Source organism: Chiloscyllium plagiosum, unplaced genomic scaffold (genome assembly GCF_037043375.1).
Source record: "Chiloscyllium plagiosum isolate Xiang-an unplaced genomic scaffold, Cpla_swu_hap1 HiC_scaffold_18, whole genome shotgun sequence".
NCBI classification, from domain to species: domain Eukaryota; kingdom Metazoa; phylum Chordata; class Chondrichthyes; order Orectolobiformes; family Hemiscylliidae; genus Chiloscyllium; species Chiloscyllium plagiosum.
In genome coordinates this window covers 28831827-28850188 of record NW_028270156.1, presented here as the reverse complement: position 1 = coordinate 28850188, position 18362 = coordinate 28831827, and the positions used below count along the sequence as shown (strand labels likewise).

The 18362-nt window shown below is 42.6% G+C and overlaps 1 protein-coding gene across 4 annotated transcripts in view; it reads right to left on the bottom strand.

Moving 5' to 3' along the window:
* Positions 1-18362, bottom strand: part of LOC122557711 (UPF0606 protein KIAA1549L-like) — a 274642-nt gene that overhangs the window by 162549 nt on the left and 93731 nt on the right. For 3 of the 4 annotated variants that reach the window (XM_087996374.1, XM_087996375.1, XM_043705602.2), the window contains one exon: positions 5373-5783. The exons of the other annotated variant lie outside the window; for it this stretch is intronic. In XM_087996374.1, the coding sequence (XP_087852500.1) occupies positions 5373-5783 (411 nt within the window). The remainder of the gene's footprint in view (positions 1-5372; positions 5784-18362) is intronic. 4 annotated transcript variants of the gene reach the window in all.

Below are 18362 nucleotides of genomic sequence, written 5' to 3'. Positions count from 1 at the left end.
ATGAATAGGAAATGTTTGGGAGGAATATGGGCCAAGCACAGGTCAGGTGGGACTAGTTCAGTTTGGGTTTATGGTCAACGTGGGCTGGTTCGACCAAAGGGTCTATTTCCGTGCTGTATGACTCTATGTTTTAGCAATGAAAGATGTCAAAGTAACAGACATCCTGTTACACAAAGCAAATCCATCTCCCCCAACACACCGTCCAACAGAATGGTGAGGTACAACACTTGTTTCAATTGCATTATTCATGCAAAGCGGCAATTCTTTCACCAGGCAGCCATTACCATTTGTACTGCACCTTCGAACTCATGCACAGGTTTAAATATATCAGTTGATGCAACATCGATGAATAATGAAATATGTTGTAGAAGCTTTTCATCTTGCACTCATCGAGACAGTTCACTAGAATATCAATTTAAAAGGAAAACCAACAAACAGTGTTCAGGCCAGTGAATTATCAGGTAAATTGGGCACACAATGCAAAGATCATACCAATAGCATATCCCTTTGGTTATTTGTGACAAGTGAGGTATTGATCATACCTAAAACACAGTGTCCAACATTAGACGTGATTCCACAATTGGACAACATTTATTCAATAATCCTGACTGTGTGAAGAATGACACGGACAACTAATTTAGGATTATCAGTTGGGCTCACATTGTGATGCAGTGTGTGTACTGGAAGCTACATATTTAATCTGGGGCCCTGTTCATTTGCAGACAGGAAGTACATTTGTATCCCCTGTGCCTGTTTCAACTCAGCAAAATATGTGACTGGTTTATTTTTGGGGGCAGACTCAAACAGACTGGCTTAAAATTTAAGAAAGTCTTGCAGTTTAACTGTCATTCACTGGTGCATTCTGCACAATGATGTCTCCATCAATCAAGGTTCACTTGTCAATCAATCAGCACTAAGTGCCCCAGTAGTCACTGACTGTCAATTGGAAAAAGACCAGTTTATTTCTAACCTTTCCTTCCAGTCTGCTGATGCTTGCTTGCTCCTTGCGGTACCCTTCCCCTTCTAACATTCACCACCCACCCAAGTGCACCTTGCACAGAAAAAAGCACATTGCCACACCTAGCTCCAACCACCCCAGAACTTGAACCCAGCCGACAGAAATCTAACAACACAATTAACACAACTATGTACCTACCCAGGTTCCCTCCCATCAAAGGTTTCTCTCCTGGTTCACTGGAGATGCAAACTATGATCGAATGACTGTGTAAGAGTAAGGATATGTAAGCAAGGCAGAGCAACTCCTCACTCATTCTGTCTCCCTTATGCATGGAGTCAAAATGTCTTTGATGAGACACCAGCCCAATAGACTTTTCCTGGATGTTTCGGGGCTTTCAGAGGCACATTTGCCCATTATTTCCATGGGCAATGAACACTGATCCCTAACTACCTGGACTATACAATTACCTTCAATACACAGGTTGCATTAGTTGAAGTCTTAGGTTCATCATCACCAGGCAAAGAGAGAATCAGAATTAAAGTCCAGCTGTGCCAACTATTTCCACCTCTCAAGATTGAACAAAATGGAATATAGGGCTTTGTCCATAATCCTGGCTAAAGGACTTTGAACTCTGAAAGACAGTTGTTCTTTTCAATATGTAGAGAAGGACAAAATTGGGCAGTATGGAGCAACCGTGTTGAATAAATGATTTAAAAAACTGTACTGTTTTATGAATTCCTTGCATTGTGGGTTTAATTATCTCATAACGAGGTCTGATGGAACTGAATAACTATTTTAGAAATACAAATGATTTGTAGTTTTGTTTATGCTAGAAGGGTTTTTTTTGTCAGAATTGTGGATTTAAGTAGGAGTTGTGTTGGGCCATTAAACTAGGTGAGAAAGATAAAAGAGACTTGCAATTTTTAGCACTTTCCATGACTACCTGGAATCTGAAAGCACTTTGCAGTCAACTGAAGGATAGTCAATGTTGTAAAGTAGGAAACACAAGCCAATTTCACAGTGCAAGCTCACTGTGATAATTTAGTAAATCTAATTTAGTAATGGTGACTGATCAGGACAACATGGAGAACTCCCTGTTCGTTTACAATAAAGAACCCTGGAATCTCTCAATTTAGCATCTCATCTGAAAGTCAGCACCACCAGTATGCTTCAGTCCTGAAGTGCCAGCCTTAATCTGGTGTTTGAGACTCTGCATTGAGATTTGAACTCAATCCTCTGAGTCAGAAGTGAGAATGAGAATAATGAACCACAGCTGACACTAGAAATGGAGATCGTTGAGCTCCAATAGTTACAAATAATATGTTCTGTGTGGCTGTTAAAATCCATCAACACACAATAAGACTGTTGAATGATTCAGTTTAGTGTATTGATAGGAGTTATCACTGCCATATCAGAGAACATTAGTAGATATAATGATTGTCAATATACTAAATGAATTGGTGGTCAGTATTGATGATACTGCTATTGAAGGAGTCACACTCTACATTAAACACATTTAATCCAGGGCTTTAATTCCCAGCATCAATAACAGCAGCCAGAGATGCAGAGGTTTGGGAGCTGGCTGAGGTGGAGGTGAGATGTTTCACACACATTGTGCTGTTATGATCTGGAATGCTGTGACGCATTGCAGAACAGTGTGACATCATCTTATTTGCTGGTAACTTGAAGGAAGTTGGATAAATACTTGAAATGAAAAGAATATTGCAGAGCTCTATAGGGAAGGACCAAGGAGAGTGGGGCAAATTGGACAGCCCTGTCAAAGAGCTAGTGCATGTGTGGAGGGTAAACCTGACCCCCCCTTCTCTAAAGAACCAGAACAATCAGAGGTCAATTTAACCATTTGTTGCTTGTTCATTTCAACAGTGAAGAGGACCATTGTGATCCCTAGCCCTCATTTGCCTACATTGTATCCCTTTTCCCACATAACTTTGAGGGCCTGGGCCTCTTTAAATCTGGCAGGAGCTGAATAAGTGTAGCTGTCCAGATTGAAACATCAAGACTGTGTCAATTGGCTGCCAGTATGGTAATCCCTGGGGAGTCGATGGTGAAGGAGGACAGTGAGGGGAGTCAGGGGTTTGATAGTTAAGGGGTAGATAGTCACTATCGCAAAGTGCAAAGGTGATGGGGTAACAGTGACCATGAAAATAACAGGGAACCTACCCGTGACAACAACACCTAGCTTCCATTGGCCATAAAAGTGGATGGAGGGGCATGGATAGGATAAATAGTCAAAGTGGATGGAGTGCAAGCACAATGCAAGCTCAGGTCTAGCTGCAGTCCTACCTACATCAGAAGATTTCCATCTTCAAAGGAAATTACCATCTGACACAGGTCATGCTTCAAGCCTGATATCTTGCAAAATGGTATTGGCCACAATTCAACGCTGATGCAGAAAGAAGGATACTCCAACTAATGCAAAGGCAAAGGTGTTAAAAATGGACCCACCCCCTGGCATCAAATACCTTCCCACCACCCCCCACTTACCTGGGAATTCTAGAATTGCTATGATTGTGAGAAAGAAATTACATGTCATTCACATTTTTATCTTTTGGGTGAGAAGTATTCGTGAGGTCAGCAATTTGAGGTGGTGACCTCTTGCACCAGACTTCTTCATATGTGTGTTAGCTGTCAAATTAGAAACTGGGGCATTAGGTGCCTTGAATATGCAAATTGGAATGTCTATGTAAAAAGGATAAAAGTTAGAGGACTATGGAAAAAGAGTGGAGCAGGGAGGCAGGTCATTGGACAATCTGAAAAGTTCTTTCAAAGCACCTGCACAGTTACAATGGGCCTCGATCCAAAGTGTCACATTTCAGGACGCAGCAGAGAACAGTGGGTTCTGAAGAAGATGACACAGAAGTGGGGGTTTTTATGGAGTGTAAATCAGGATTATGGGGGGAGTCAGTGACCGGCAATATAGAAAGAAAAAGGTGTATACTACTAAAGATCATCTGTTTACTACTTTGAATGAGAAAGACCAAATTAAGCCAGATGACAAGTAAGATAATAAATTAAAAAGTTGGAAAGAAAAGATTGAAGGAGTAACCTAAAGGGGTAAATGTAGGGGTATGGGTGGGTTACGCTTCGGCGGGTCGGTGTGGACTTGTTGGGCCGAAGGGCCTGTTTCCACACTGTAAGTAATCTAATCTAATCTAAAAATCTAATCTAACAGATTTTTTTTTTAAGTGTTCATGGATCCAGTACATAAGGAGGCCAGTTGGTCCATCAGCAACATGCTAGCTGAAAAACAGCTGTCCGAGTAGGTCACAGTAGTTCAAATATTTATTCAAGTGTATTTTTAAGTGTGCTGAGGGGTCTACCTTTACCACCCTTCAAGTAGTGAGCTGGAGTCCTGCCAAACAATGGGTGAAAACATTATTCTTCTAAATTACCTCTGATTCTTCTACTGTTTACTACAAATCTAGCCTCCTACAAATCTTGATCTCCCAACAGCTACTTATATTTATACACAACCTTTATTGCAACGAAACATCCCAAGATACTTCACAGGAGGATTATGAAGCAAAATATGGCATTGGGCCACATAAGGACATCTTAGGTCAGGTGACCAAAAGTTTGGTCAAAGAGGTAGGTTTTAAGGAATGACAAAGAGTAATAGGGGGACCTGCAGAGGTTTAGTGAAGGAATTCCAGAGTTTACTGACTAAACAATGATGGAACCATTAAAATTAAGGATACTCGAAGGGCCCAGAAATGGGAGACCTTGGGGATTTGAGGGCATGGAAGAAATAACATAGGGAGGGTCAAGGCCATGGAGGGATTTCAAATCAGGGATGAGAATTATCAAGTTAAATAGTTACTTGAGAGGGAGTCAATTTAATTGAGTGAGCACATGATTGTAGATAAGCAAGACTTGTTGCAATTAAGACATGGACAGCTGAATTTTGAGTAGCCTTAAGTTTACGGAGGATAGACGGTGGGGAATCCAGCCAGGTACATGTTGGATTAATTGAGTCCAGAGGTCAGAAAGGCATGGAGAAGAGTTTCCACAGCAAGTGATGTGAGATAGGGTTGAAGTTGAATAAAGATATTAAAGAAAAATATCATCTCCAGCGATTAATGATCAAGAACCCCAGCATAAAGTCGAGCTGGAAGCAGGTCCTATAGGCTTGGATGAAGGTAAGATAGAGAAGATTAACAGCCAGGGTACTTTTTTGGCTTAGTTCTAGGCCTCATTAATAGATCAATGGTCAGGACAGTGGATGCTTGTAATCTACTGTCACTCTATGAGCAGATAGCATTGCTGATGAATATATTAAGCACAGAAAGCCAGATGCAGTAAAAAGATGTTTTGGAAGGTGCTGCAGCATTGGCCATAAATGAAATTGGTAGAGGTCCAAATGGAATGGGAAAAATTGGATTTAGTGTCAAACCTGAAGATGCTTTTGGTCGCTGGATCACCACCATTCCACCATTTGGTGGTGACGACATTAATAACTCAGAAGTACGCCAGGTTTTGTATGTTTCACTGTGAAGGGAAAGCTGAGGAGTAAGTGTTGCTCTTGATGTTGTCGCATCCATGGCAGTGTTTCGATTCATCTGTGGAGTTGTCACCACTTGGAATGTAAGAGGGTTACTTTTGATAGTGACTGTTTCCTCAACTGATTCCGTTACTGATGCTTTGGTGCGTGAAGAAGAACGTAGGTAAGAGGACAATGTTCGCTGGCGAAGAGTTCGGGAAGTCCAAGGCCACACTGGAGTTAAATGAGATGTTTCTAACGGCCGTTGTACAGGTGGAGACAATTGTGCAGAAAGGTCTAAAAGCTGGTAGATCATCCCAGGTCCTGTAAAACAGGTAGTATTGGATTAAACATGTGTGACAATTGCTTTTGTCTTCACTGTGATGGCCACGACATCAGGATAAAGTATTGCACTCTTTCAAATATTGTCAGATATTTTAAATGTAACTAAACAGGCAAAATAGCCTTTGGGCACCACAGGACTAACATATAGAATCATAATAGCGAAGATCTGCCTAATATGCTTGTGCACGTTCTTTGAAAACTTTTCCACACTGCTTCCCCCCTCCACCCCCATATCCCTGAAAAGGTTTTGACTTAAACATTCATCACATTCTTTTCTGAAAGTAACTATTTAATTTGCTTGGATCAGACTTGTAATAAAAATTCCAACAGCACAACTAGTCTGAAAACTAAAATGGACCATAACACATAGCAAGGAATTTGAATCACACAGACGAATAGGTTTGGTTTGCTTGAAGGGTAAAAATAATGAAAAATTTGAAATAGGAGTTTAACCTGACCCAAACTCACCCACTTCTCTAGACAGGATTGAGGGAGGACAACCAATCCAATCTCAAAAAGTGGACTGGTCATTTAAATACTTCAACAAGATTGTGTGCCTTCATTTTAACACTGATTCTACTGTTACTAAAAGCAGTATATCCTCGAATGAGGAATAAAAACAGAAATTGCTGCAAAAACTCGGGTCTGTCAGCTTTTGTGAAGAGAAAGCAGAGTTAATGGTTCAGATCCAGTGACCCTTCTTCAGAACTGATCGCAGCTAGGAAAATGCAGAAAATGGGGTGAGGGGAGGAGCTCAAAAAGAGATTAAAAACAACTGGCCAGACAAAGACTAGGTAAAGGTCTGCCTATGAGGATGGATAGCTGCTAACAGGGACTATTCGAAGCTGACAATAGGTTGTGATGACAAGGCTTGATGTGTGGGGGGTTAGGGTTGGACATGGGAGAATGTGTTCAAGCCCTAAAATTCTTGAACTCAAAATTAAGACCAGAAGGCTGAATAGTTTCCTCGTGAAAAATGAGGTGTTGATTCCCCAGCTTGCGCTGAGCTTCGCTGGAGCACTGCAGCAACATGAGACAGAGATGTTGGCCTAGGAACAAAGTGGTCTGTTGAAGTGGCAGGCAACTGGAAGCCCGGTGTCATTTTTGTGGACAGAACATGAGTGCTCTGCAAAACGGTCTGTAAAAAAACAGGTCTACGCTTCCTTTCCCCAAAGTAGAGGAGACCACATTGTGAGCAGCGAATGCAGTAGACTAGATTGAGTGAGGTGCAGATAAAGCGCTGCTTCACATGGAAGGTATGCCTGGGACCTTGGATGGTGAAGGGCGAGGACATAAATAGGCACATGTTATACCTTCGGCAGTTGCAAGGGAACGTATCATGGAGCTATTGGGAGCTATTGGGAGTGGAGGAGGAGTGGACCACAGTGTTCTGGAAGGCTGACAAGGGTGAGAGGGGAATGTCTGTCTGATGGTGGCATTCTGCTGGAGGTGGTGAAAACGGCGGCTAATGATCATTGGATGTGGATGATGGTGGGATGGTACGTGAGGACCAGAGGGACACAATCGCTGTTGTAAGAGGGAAGACAGTGGGTACGGGTCAACGTTTATTACAGAACTTTATATTTTATTCTTATGCAAACTAAATGATTTATCCAGTGCTGTAATTTAAAAATGCCAAAGTTTCATCTTGCAACTTTCAAACATTTTTAATTCTAGGCAATTTTATTTTTCAAAAGGACACTTTAGTTCAAGGGCTGCAGATACAATGGGAACCACCACCACCTGCAATTTTGCCTCCAAGTCACATACCATTGGAACTATATCCCCCTTCCATCACTGTAACTCAGTCAAAGTCCTGAAATTGTCTTCCAAATAACACTGTGGATGCCCCAACAGCCAACAGACCAAAATGTTTTCCCCAGTTGGAAAATCTAGAACATTAAACCACAATCGCGTCAAGAAATTTCTTGTAAAGGTGATCAATCTTTGGAATCTCCTGGTCCTCACCTACCATCCCACCAGCAACTACATCCACAGGATCACTAAATTCTGAATTGATTAGTCTCATCCCGAAAATTATTTTTTAAATGCCCAAGCAAAAATTTAAATTAAGTACCCATAGATATTTGGAAGGAAAACATTGCAAGAAAATGCTGGACCATTTGTACAACAGTACATTTCATTCTAATGCAGGTAGTGACAGTTTGAGAGAATTGCGATTTCAAAATACTTGTCACTTTCAGCAAGCCCTTCAGCTGGAGGCTTTCAACCTTCAATTCAGCCCAGTAACTACATCCATAATCTTTTTTTGAACGTCATACAGACAGTCAGGCTTTAGAAGATAGATTACTGTTCATAGCAGCTGCTGTCTTAAAAATGAGTTTATAAACTGGAGGAGACTGTCTAATGCTAATTTTGTGCAGAAGTAAAGGTTAGTTCAAACACTCAATCTGATGCCTATTTGAGACTGGCCAACAATGAATGCGTATAAAACAGACCTGCCTTAACAGTAGGTATCTTTCTACTGCCATTTTCTGGATTAGTGGTGCTGGAAGAGCACAGCAGTTCAGGCAGCATCCGAGGAGCAGTAAAATCGACGTTTCGGGCAAAAGCTTTATTCCTGATGAAGGGCTTTTGCCCGAAACGTCGATTTTACTTCTCCTCGGATGTTGCCTAAACTGCTGTGCTCTTCCAGCACCACTAATCCAGAATCTGGTTTCCAGCATCTGCAGTCATTGCTTTTACCCATCTTTCTACTGCCAGTTCACATAATTACAATCAGACAACTGAACGTAGCTGAGTTTCCTCCTTAGTCCTTTGTCATTTTTCAACTGAATTGTCCACCATATACTCTGAGTTGTTGGTAAAATGATTATTTGCTTGCACTTCTTTCAACTTAGTATATTTGCTACAAGCAATTGTGGCTTTGTCTCAAATTCTGAAATACCCTTCCAATTGGCATTGAGAGTCTATCTACAGCACATGGATTGCAGCAGTTCAAGGCAGCAGCTCACCACCTCCTCCTCAAGGCCAATAAATATTGGCCTAGTCAGCAACACCCAGGTCCCATCAACGAATGCTTTAAATTTCTATTTTGCAGAAACTGAATGCTCAAAGAACACCTCTACTTAGTCTATAAACTTGACCCCAGATTCTGGTTACATGTGATCTTAATTCTCCATCTTGCTCCCACTCTGACATCTCTATCCTCTGCCTGATCACACAAAGATCAACAAGAGTTTGTGGAACACAGTATCATTCCTTATTTAGGTATTTGCAGTCTTCAGGACTCAACGCTCGAGTTCGACAATTTCAGATCATAAACTCAGTCCTCACTTTCTGCAACAGCAGCAACCTGTAATTGTTCTGCTTTTGAAATTTTAAGCTGATAAAATTCTAACAGGACTGGACAGGATAGATGCAGGGAGGATGTTCCCGATAGTGGGTGCGTCCAGAACCAGGGGTCACAGTCTGAGGATTTGGAGATCATTTCGGACGGAGATGAAGAGACATTTCTTCACCCAAAGAGTGGTGAGCCTGTGGAATTCATTACCACAGGATGTAGTTGATCCTAAAACATTGAATGTATTCAAAAGGCGGCTAGATATAGCACTTGGGTTGAATGGGATCAAAGGTTATGGGGAGAAAGCAGGATTAGGTTATTGAATCGGATGATCAGCCATGTACCTGATGAATAGCGGAGCAGGCTCAAAGGGCCAAATGGCCTCCTCCTGTTCCTATGTTTTGATGTTTCTATGAAATGCACGTATTTTCTAGAACCATCTTTTTTTTTATTCATCGCATCATCACTACCTTTTGCCTTGCACCATAAACTCTTCTGCCATTCCCTCTCTCCTGCCCTCTACTGTATTGTAAATTTAGCACTGTGTCCTTTAATACCCTCCCAGCTTTCTCTGCCTCTGTGTTTTCTGAAGACAATTCTGACCAAAGGTTATTGATGAAAAACTTCAACTCCACTTCTATCTCCAGAAATGCTGCCATGCCTGGTGAGTATTTCTACTCTTAGCTGTTTTTATTTCCAACTCACTGAGATCTATCAGGAGATTATTCAAAGTTGCCACAAGTGTTGTAACTGCTGGAGATGTACTATGCAAAATCAAAAAACACAAAAAATTAAATGAAGAACATGCTAAAATCAATGAGTACTGCATCAAAGGTGACCGGAATATGTTCCACATAATTCTATTCTGAAATAATGCATTGAGCAAAGAAATTATTCCAATATCATGGATGACTTGTTGATCTACAAAGAGCAACTGGTCATATCTAGAGTCCCCCCCATTCAATCTTCTTCAGCGATCACACCAGGGTCACTTAGGTATCAAATCAACAAGCCAAACCATGGAATTAAGTTCAGTGGCTCGGGCTCTCAAAAGTCATTAGAGAATTAATTTCAAACTGTGCAATCCATCTTTCCTTCCTAAAGTGAGTAAGGGAGAAGAAGGAAGGTTAAATTCTTGAAAAAGACAACAACTGCAATTTTATCTTGTGGAGACTACAATTCAAATACAGATGGGCATGCTCATTTTTACAAGAACAATGGATGATTTATTCCGGAAACCTGCGGGATAGAGGAATGAGTTGGTATTATCTGTTGAAATTAATAAAATGGAAAATTTAAATTCTAGATCTCCTCCAAGAGAGCTGAAAACAAGATCATGTGGACTGGTGAAACCATCACTGTGCACACAAGATGATATCAGAGATTTGGGGACAGATGTATAACAATGTCTATAGTATATTGAACAGAATGAAGGAAAAATCTCATGACAATCAGAACTGCTCAAAGATGGTTACTTGGTACCTTCATGTCAAGCCTTATCTTGCACACGAAGCACTGGTTTAATAAATATGTATGTTCACCTACATCCTAACCTCCTGTTATATCTAGCAATTCCAGTTCTAAGTATAACTGGATAACAATTCCAGGCAGCGTTAACAAAGAAATGGGATTTGAGTCAGATGTGGAGGAATTAGCACTTTCCAATGCTTTCAGCCCAACCTCACTCAAACAGAAGATTCAGAAATTTATAGGTATTGAAATATGAGAATCCTGGGCTTCAAGGACCAGGTCTTGGTTATTATATAGTCGTCAGGCCATGGTTTGGATATATGTGGTTTCTAAGAACTATGAGTTCCTAAAGCTTATTATGGTGAATTACACCTTCCTGAAGCATTCATTAATGGCTTTCACTCACTACAGCTTATACCTTTTTGATAAGTGCCTGAAGTGGTTTGACAGCCCTTTAAACTATTAATTAATTAATGGGGCTCTCTTAATGGTTATTCTCCCATGCCACAAATTTGGCTAATTGATGTTCAACACAAGCTTTGCACCTAATTCATCTGGAAATATTTTTCTGCATTTGGAAAAGAGGGAGTATCCCTTTCAAAACTGTTATAATGCAGAAACATAAAAGGAGATGAAAGAAAGCAAAGGACTATAGATGCTGGAGACCTGAAACAAAAACACTGCTGGAGAAACTGAGCAGGTCTGGCAGCATCTGGGGAGAGAAAGCAGAGTTAATGTTTCAAGTTCAATGACCCTTCCTCATAGCAGCTAGAAAATGTATTTATGCTGATGACAGGTGTGTTTGGGATGGCAGCAGAGGGGGATAAAGTGAGATTTTGGATGGAGACAGAGTCCAGAGAAAGGAAAGAGCGAGAAAAAAAATTCAAGCAAAGGGATTGTTAATAGAATGCCAGGGAAGAAGTGGAGTTAAGGAGATACGTGGTAACAGTGGCAACGTGTGGGTGAAAACAGGTTGGCTGCACTGAAAGCAATTTGTATCATGATAGGGATGTGGGATGGGTAATCAGCATGGAAGGAGGTGTTTGTTGCTATGGTAACGTGCAAGTGCTACTATTTATATGATGTTCACATGAACCATTGGTAAGATTACTTGCAAAGGAGCAGCTCTGAACATTCAGCTTGTCCTGTTTCAGTATATTTTGCTGTGCATATTGTCACAGTTCCAGTATCCATTTACATAGTTTCATTAGTCACAGACTTCACTCCTCCTTCACCTCAATACCTCCAACTTGCTCTGTAAACCATAATGTAGAGACCTCTGCTTCAAATTGATGACCTGGTAATGTTTTAATGTGATCTTGTTGGGCAGTTGAATTCACTAAATAACATCAGCCATTTTATTTCTAAATTGGACAAGGACATTGAATGATTGATCTGTAAAAGGCTTGATGCTTTGTGCAGATGAAATATGAATATTTTCCGAATATAATCGGTTCTGCTTTAACGTGTTTCTTCAACACGAATTGGCTTTAACATGATTGAAGAATTTAGACTGTTATTTGTAGAACGCAAACTTTCCTCACCTGTATTGGCTATAACGTGATTCCGGCCTCATTAGTTTAAATGACACAGCTATTGCATGACTTTCTTCTAACAATGAGAGTGGAACTATTGCATTATAGCAGAACCACCTGTACAGATGCTGCTCTTCAAACTGAAGCTCATTTTGAGCAGACTGCATAAACAACAACTTGCATTTCTGTATCATCTCTAATGTAGTGACAATGGCCTGAGATATTTCATGGGAATCTTAGAAGAACAGAATGCAGCTCTCAAACTGTTCAAGCTTGCTACCATCCAAGACAACGCAGTCCACTCAGTTGACACCCAGTCTAGCATCCCAAGCAACACTCACTCCACCACCAGTGCAACATGGTGGTTCAGTATCATTCACAAGGTGTACTGGAGCAACTCATCAAACGTCATTTGATAACACCTTCTAAACTAACAGCCTCTAACACCAAGGAGGGAAGGCCATCAGAGGCATCGGTGACATGTGCCCCTGAGCCATATCAGGCCAAATATGTCTCCAGCTTGGAATAACGTCACCATGACCGACCTATACCACATGGACCACAGTGGTCCAAAATGGCAACTCACCACCACCTTCTCAAGGACAATTATGAATGGACAATAAATGATAATCTATTCAGCAATGTCCACAGCCCACAAGAAAATAACAAAGCGAAAGTCAAGATGATTTTTACCAGTTTCACCATATCATCTTTGGAGCGACCCTCCCTCTCTCACTTTCCAACTTGTGGCCTCTCCCCATGCCCCGTGCCCCAAAAGCCACCAGGGTTCTTTGCCAGGGCGTCCCGACCACCAGGCCCAGACCACCCACTGAAGCTGCCCTCCTGGTGCTGGGCAGCGCCAAGCTCAGCAGCACCCCCACAGCCAGAGGGGTACTGCCCTCTACACCCCTGGACCACAAGTCACCAACAACCGCGAGCTCAGCAGTTGGCCCCACCACCTCCTGTGAGGTGGTAGCTGGAATGACACAGACCCTTCTGGCACACTGGGCCTCGAAGACAGCGGAACAACACAGGAAAGCCACCAATCTCCATCTTGACTAAAGCAAACATCACTCCCAGATCAGACAAAGCTCAGTAGTTTACCGCTGTAATCACATCCTGAACAGCCATGAGTGTTGGCCCATTGCAGAAACTTCCCCCAATTTCCCTCCCACCCCAGTACTGCAGTGGTATTGCAGTGGGAATGTTCTCTGGTGATGGCACTATGTTCAGCACCATTTACCACGCCTCAGGTATGAAACAGTCCATGTTCAAATGCAACAAGATTTCAAAAATGTCTAGGCTTGGCCTGTCAAATCGCAAGTAACATTCATGCCACGCAAATGTCAGTCTATGATCATCTCCAATAAGATATAAACTAACAACTGTCCTTTGACATTCAATGTTACCATCACTGAATCCCCCACTGTCAATATCTGGGGGCTTACCATTGACCAGAAACTCAACTGGATTCGTCATATAAATACAACAGATACAAAAGCAGGTCAGAGGCTAGGAATACTGCAGTGCGTAACTCACCTCCAGACTCCCGAAGCCTGTCCAACTCCTACAAGGAATGAATCAGTAGTATGATGGAATATTCCCAACTTGCCTGGATAAGAGCATCTCTAACAACACTCAGGAAGCTCGACACCACCCAAGTCAGAGGAGTGCACTTAATTGGCACCACATCCACAAGCATCCACTCCCTCCAAAACTGACGTTCAGTAGCAGTAGTGTGTACTATCTACAAGATGCACTGTATAAATTCAAAGATCCTTAGACAGCACTTTCCAATCCATGATCACTTCCATCTAGAAGCATAAGGGCAGCAGTTATATGTAAACACCATTACCTGCAAGTTCTCTGCAAGCCACTCACCATCCTGACTTGAAAATAAGTCACCATTCCTTCACTGTCCCTAGGTCAAAATCTTGGAATTCCCTCCCTAAGGACACTATGGATCAACCTACAGTTAGTTGTTTGACTGCAGCGGTTCAGGAAAGCAGCTCATGACCACCTTCTCAAGGGCAACTAGGGATGGGTAATAAATTCTGGCCAGCCGGTGAAGCATCCCACATGATTTAAAATAGAAGGGGGAGGATAGTGGGTGGGGAATGGGGAGGGGGGGGTGGTAGAGAGAGAGAGAGAGAGAGAGAGACAGGCGGACAGAGAGGGACAGAGAGACAGCAAAGCACACTTGGAGAGAGACAGGGGAAGCGAGAGGGAGAGATACACACAGAGAGAGGGAGAGAGACAGACAGACAGAACGAGGAAATGCACAACTGGCACCCTGCTAGTCACGAGGAAGGAAGGCCGGAAGGAGAAGCCTGTCAGCCAGCCAAGAAGCACAACCCTACTGAGCTATGGACCGGGTAGAGCCCAGAAGGAAGGGAGGATGCTGCAGACCCCAAAATGATGCCAATCAGCAGTCACACAACAGCCTTATCATAGAGTCCAACGAACAGTGGACTCATCAGTGTTCCTGGGCAGTGGCACCACAACCACCACCCCAACCCGTGATCCAGACAAAGCTCTCAAAAGGGACCACTGCAGGAGATATTGTAAGTTTGATGCTCAATTTAAAATGATGAAAGAAAGATGTTATTTAATTTACCAGTGTAGAATTTAGCCATTTAACCTACAGGTGGCAATTTGCTTCAACTTCGTGGGCACAGTTAAAATATTTTCATTTTTTTCCTGAGCAAGACTGTACGGAAGCCAACTCCAGATTTAATATTGATTACTACGGGAATCAATCCTTCACTTTAAGTCCTCTCACTAATCGTGTGATTTTCGGGAACACAACCATAACTTCAAGTGAGAGCTCCCTGTATTCTGAGAAAAGAACAATATTGCTGAGTCAGATGAAATTAAACAAAATGTATCAACCTTTAAAAGATTCAGAACAGGAAGAATGGGCTACCTTTGGCTGCCTCCTTTGCTGTATGATTCTATGATCTAGTTAGCATTGGTGAGGACCTGCTGATCTCGACATTAAATCCATATGCAAGATGCAAAAACGGTTCTTAACAGAAGACACTCCCTCAGAAACATATTGAAATGAAGGCTGCGAAGGGTAAAGCATTGTGCAGTCGAAAAAGACCAATAGGCTTGCGTTCCCATTTCTCAATGTGTGGCACAGCACCAGATGGCACATGTGTCAGTGATAGAGATTTGAGCTGATAGCTGCTCGGTCAGTGTTTCTCGTTTTTTTTTTGGCAGACGACCGATAGCCAGCTGAATGAGAACAGAAGGACCAGATTTAAAAGTGAACAGCGCTCCGGCAAGAGTTTCAGAAAAGCTACAGAGAGCTTCTCATTTCTACTACCGCAGCCCTGTGACCTCTATCTACTTAACTTAGAATGAAGCCCAAGATGCCATAATCTGGGGACCTAACATTACCAGCAATATTTCTTAAAAATAAAAATGTTTTCCTACAGGTGACAGCCTCTGAATCTGAAGGTTGTATGTTCATGTTATATTCAGAGATTTTGAGCACCTATCCTACAGTGTACTGAGGAAGCACAGACTGTCACAGGTGCTGTCTTTCAGATCAGATATTAAACCAAAACCCTCACATGTGTACATAATCGATTCTATGGCACTACAACAAAGCACACGGTGAGTGCTCCTCAGTGCCCATGTTTATCCTCAACCAACATCACAGAAAACATCTATGCATTAACACTTTGCAGCCTGTGACAGTTTGTTTTTCACAAATTAGCTGCAATCTTTTCTGCATTACAACTGTAGCTACGCCTCAAAATGTTACTGCAAAATACTTGGAACGTACAGGTCAAGTGTAGAAGTCAAAGCATTTACCATCTACACATGGTGGACTTTGAAACTGTAAGGCTAGGAAGCTGACAAGCCCTAGGAACTCTCACTTAGCAAGTGCCTCTGCTAGCTGTTAGCAAATGTTAGCATGCTGAACAGCAAACAGCAGATTGGAAATATTCAAAAAGAAATCTTGCATTTTTATAGTCCCTTTCGCAATGCCCCGTCTCATAGTACTTTACACCCAATCAAATAGAGTAATAGAGATATACAGCACGGAAACAGACCCTTTGGTCCAACTCATCCATGCTGACCAGATATCCTAACCTAGTCCCATTTGCCAGCACTTGGCCCATATCCCTCCAAACCTTTCCTATTCATATACCCATCCAGATGCCTTTTAAATGCTGTAATTGTACCAGTCTCCACCACTTCTTCTGGCAGTTCATTCCATTAGTAAGGTGTGGTTGCTGCTGTAATGCAGGAAAAGTGACTATCAATTTACACACAACAAGCTCTGACAAACAGGAATAAAATAACAACCAGATATGATGTTGATGTTTTGCGATTAGATTGAGGGATAAATGTTAGCCAGGGCACCCTAGTCTGTCCCTCCAACTGGCATAATGAAATTTTTGTGCCCACTAGAGTGTCCATGTAACATTCCATTTGAAAGATATTGAGTTGAACCTTACATTGGGTTGACTGAGTTCCAGTTGTGTTGAGTGTTTTTTGCCGCAGGTGCTAATGAATCTTCTCAATGTACCTTACCAACTCACCTCATTAATGACCTACCTCGCCCTTATGGCATTTCTTTTCCAATTTTCCAGCCCCAACTTAACATCTGCTGTTCCAAAAACAACTCAACGCTGACGGATTATCCTGGAATTCCCCGGATTCTCTAAAAGCCCGTGTGTAGCCCAGGTAAGGGGAAATTGGCACTCTACTTTGTGAAAAAGTGAGGACTGCAGATGCTGGGGATCAGAGCTTAAAAACGTGTTGCTGGAAACACATTTTTAAACTCTACTTTTTGGCCAGAGACTTGGGTGCTGAATGGGGCTGTGTAGCGCTGGATGCTTCCATCCCTCAGAGCCACTAGTGAAGGCCACAATATTAGCCCATGCCAGCCTGGCTTGAGGTTGCCACCCAGGTCAGTGCAGTCTCAGCTATCAGAAATGGAAGGAGGTCACTCTGCCAGCGTTAAGTACCACTCTCTTCTCTCTGTTACCTCACACTTACTCTATCTCTGCTACTTTACCCACTTCCCTCCAAGGTTTGTGCACTGTCACTCTCACAATTGCCTGCAACATCTTTCTTCATTTGCTGTCACTCACCCCAACTCCCGATACCACTAACCCTGCATGGCCTCAGCACTGCCTACTCACCCTCGAGTCATCTCCTCACCTGTGCTGACTGTAATAGCTGAGTCACTCTCTCACATCTGCCTTGATACCCACCTCAATCTAACTCCAGAAGAACAGCCTCCAGTAGGGCAGAAAGACTCACGGTGGGTGGAGGGCTGCCAACATTTTGCTCCTCATTTCTTACGTGGAGAGCACCTGACACTTACTGCCCGAAGTGGCTGACCAATCATCCCCAAGGTCTTGGTCTGGTATCAAAGACTGTCTTGGCTTACTGAGCTGGAACCCCCTGACTAAAGGCTGCCTGTCTTGACTTGGTGGAAGATTGCTGATAGTCATGTGAAGTGAGTACTAGAACAGCAAGTGAACAGGCTGGAGATACAGCCTGGTCCAGCCCTTAGCACACAGCGTCCTTGCTGCAGCATTATAAGCTTAGCAGCCTAAGGTCCAACAGAAGCATTCTATCTGTGGATCAGATATATGCCATGAAGATGCTTAGAGGCTGGCATAGGTCAGATGTCCACGTCCATGGATGTGGGGTGCAGGTAACTGGTACTCATGAAGCATTGAGATGCTAGTGCACGGTGGCTCAGTGGTTAGCACTGCTGCCTCACAGCACCAGGGACCTGGGTTTGATTCCACCCTCGGGCGACTGTCTGTGTGGAGTTTGCACATTCTCCCCATGTTTGCGTGGGTTTCCTCTGAGTTTCCCGGTTTCCTCCCACAGTCCAAAGACGAGCAGGTTCAAGTAAATTGGCTGTGCTAGATTGCACCATAGTGTTCAGGAATGTGTCGCTTAGAGGCATTAGTCAGAAAAAATGTAGAGTAAAAGGGTAGGGGAATGAATCTGGGTGGGATACTTTTCAGAGGGTTGGCGTGGATGTGTTGGCCCAAATGGCCTGTTTCCACACTTTGGGATTCTATTCTATCATGGAGGTTGTTTAGAGCAAGCAGTGAGTTGGAGTTGCCAGGCACCCACTCTGACTTCCATCTTACAATTTCTCAACATTTAGCTTGTTCACTATGTTTGGTAAAGTAGGAAGCTGAATATTATTGACGCAAGTTGGGCCACTAACGATGTGTTTCACAAGCTATAATATTAGTGCAA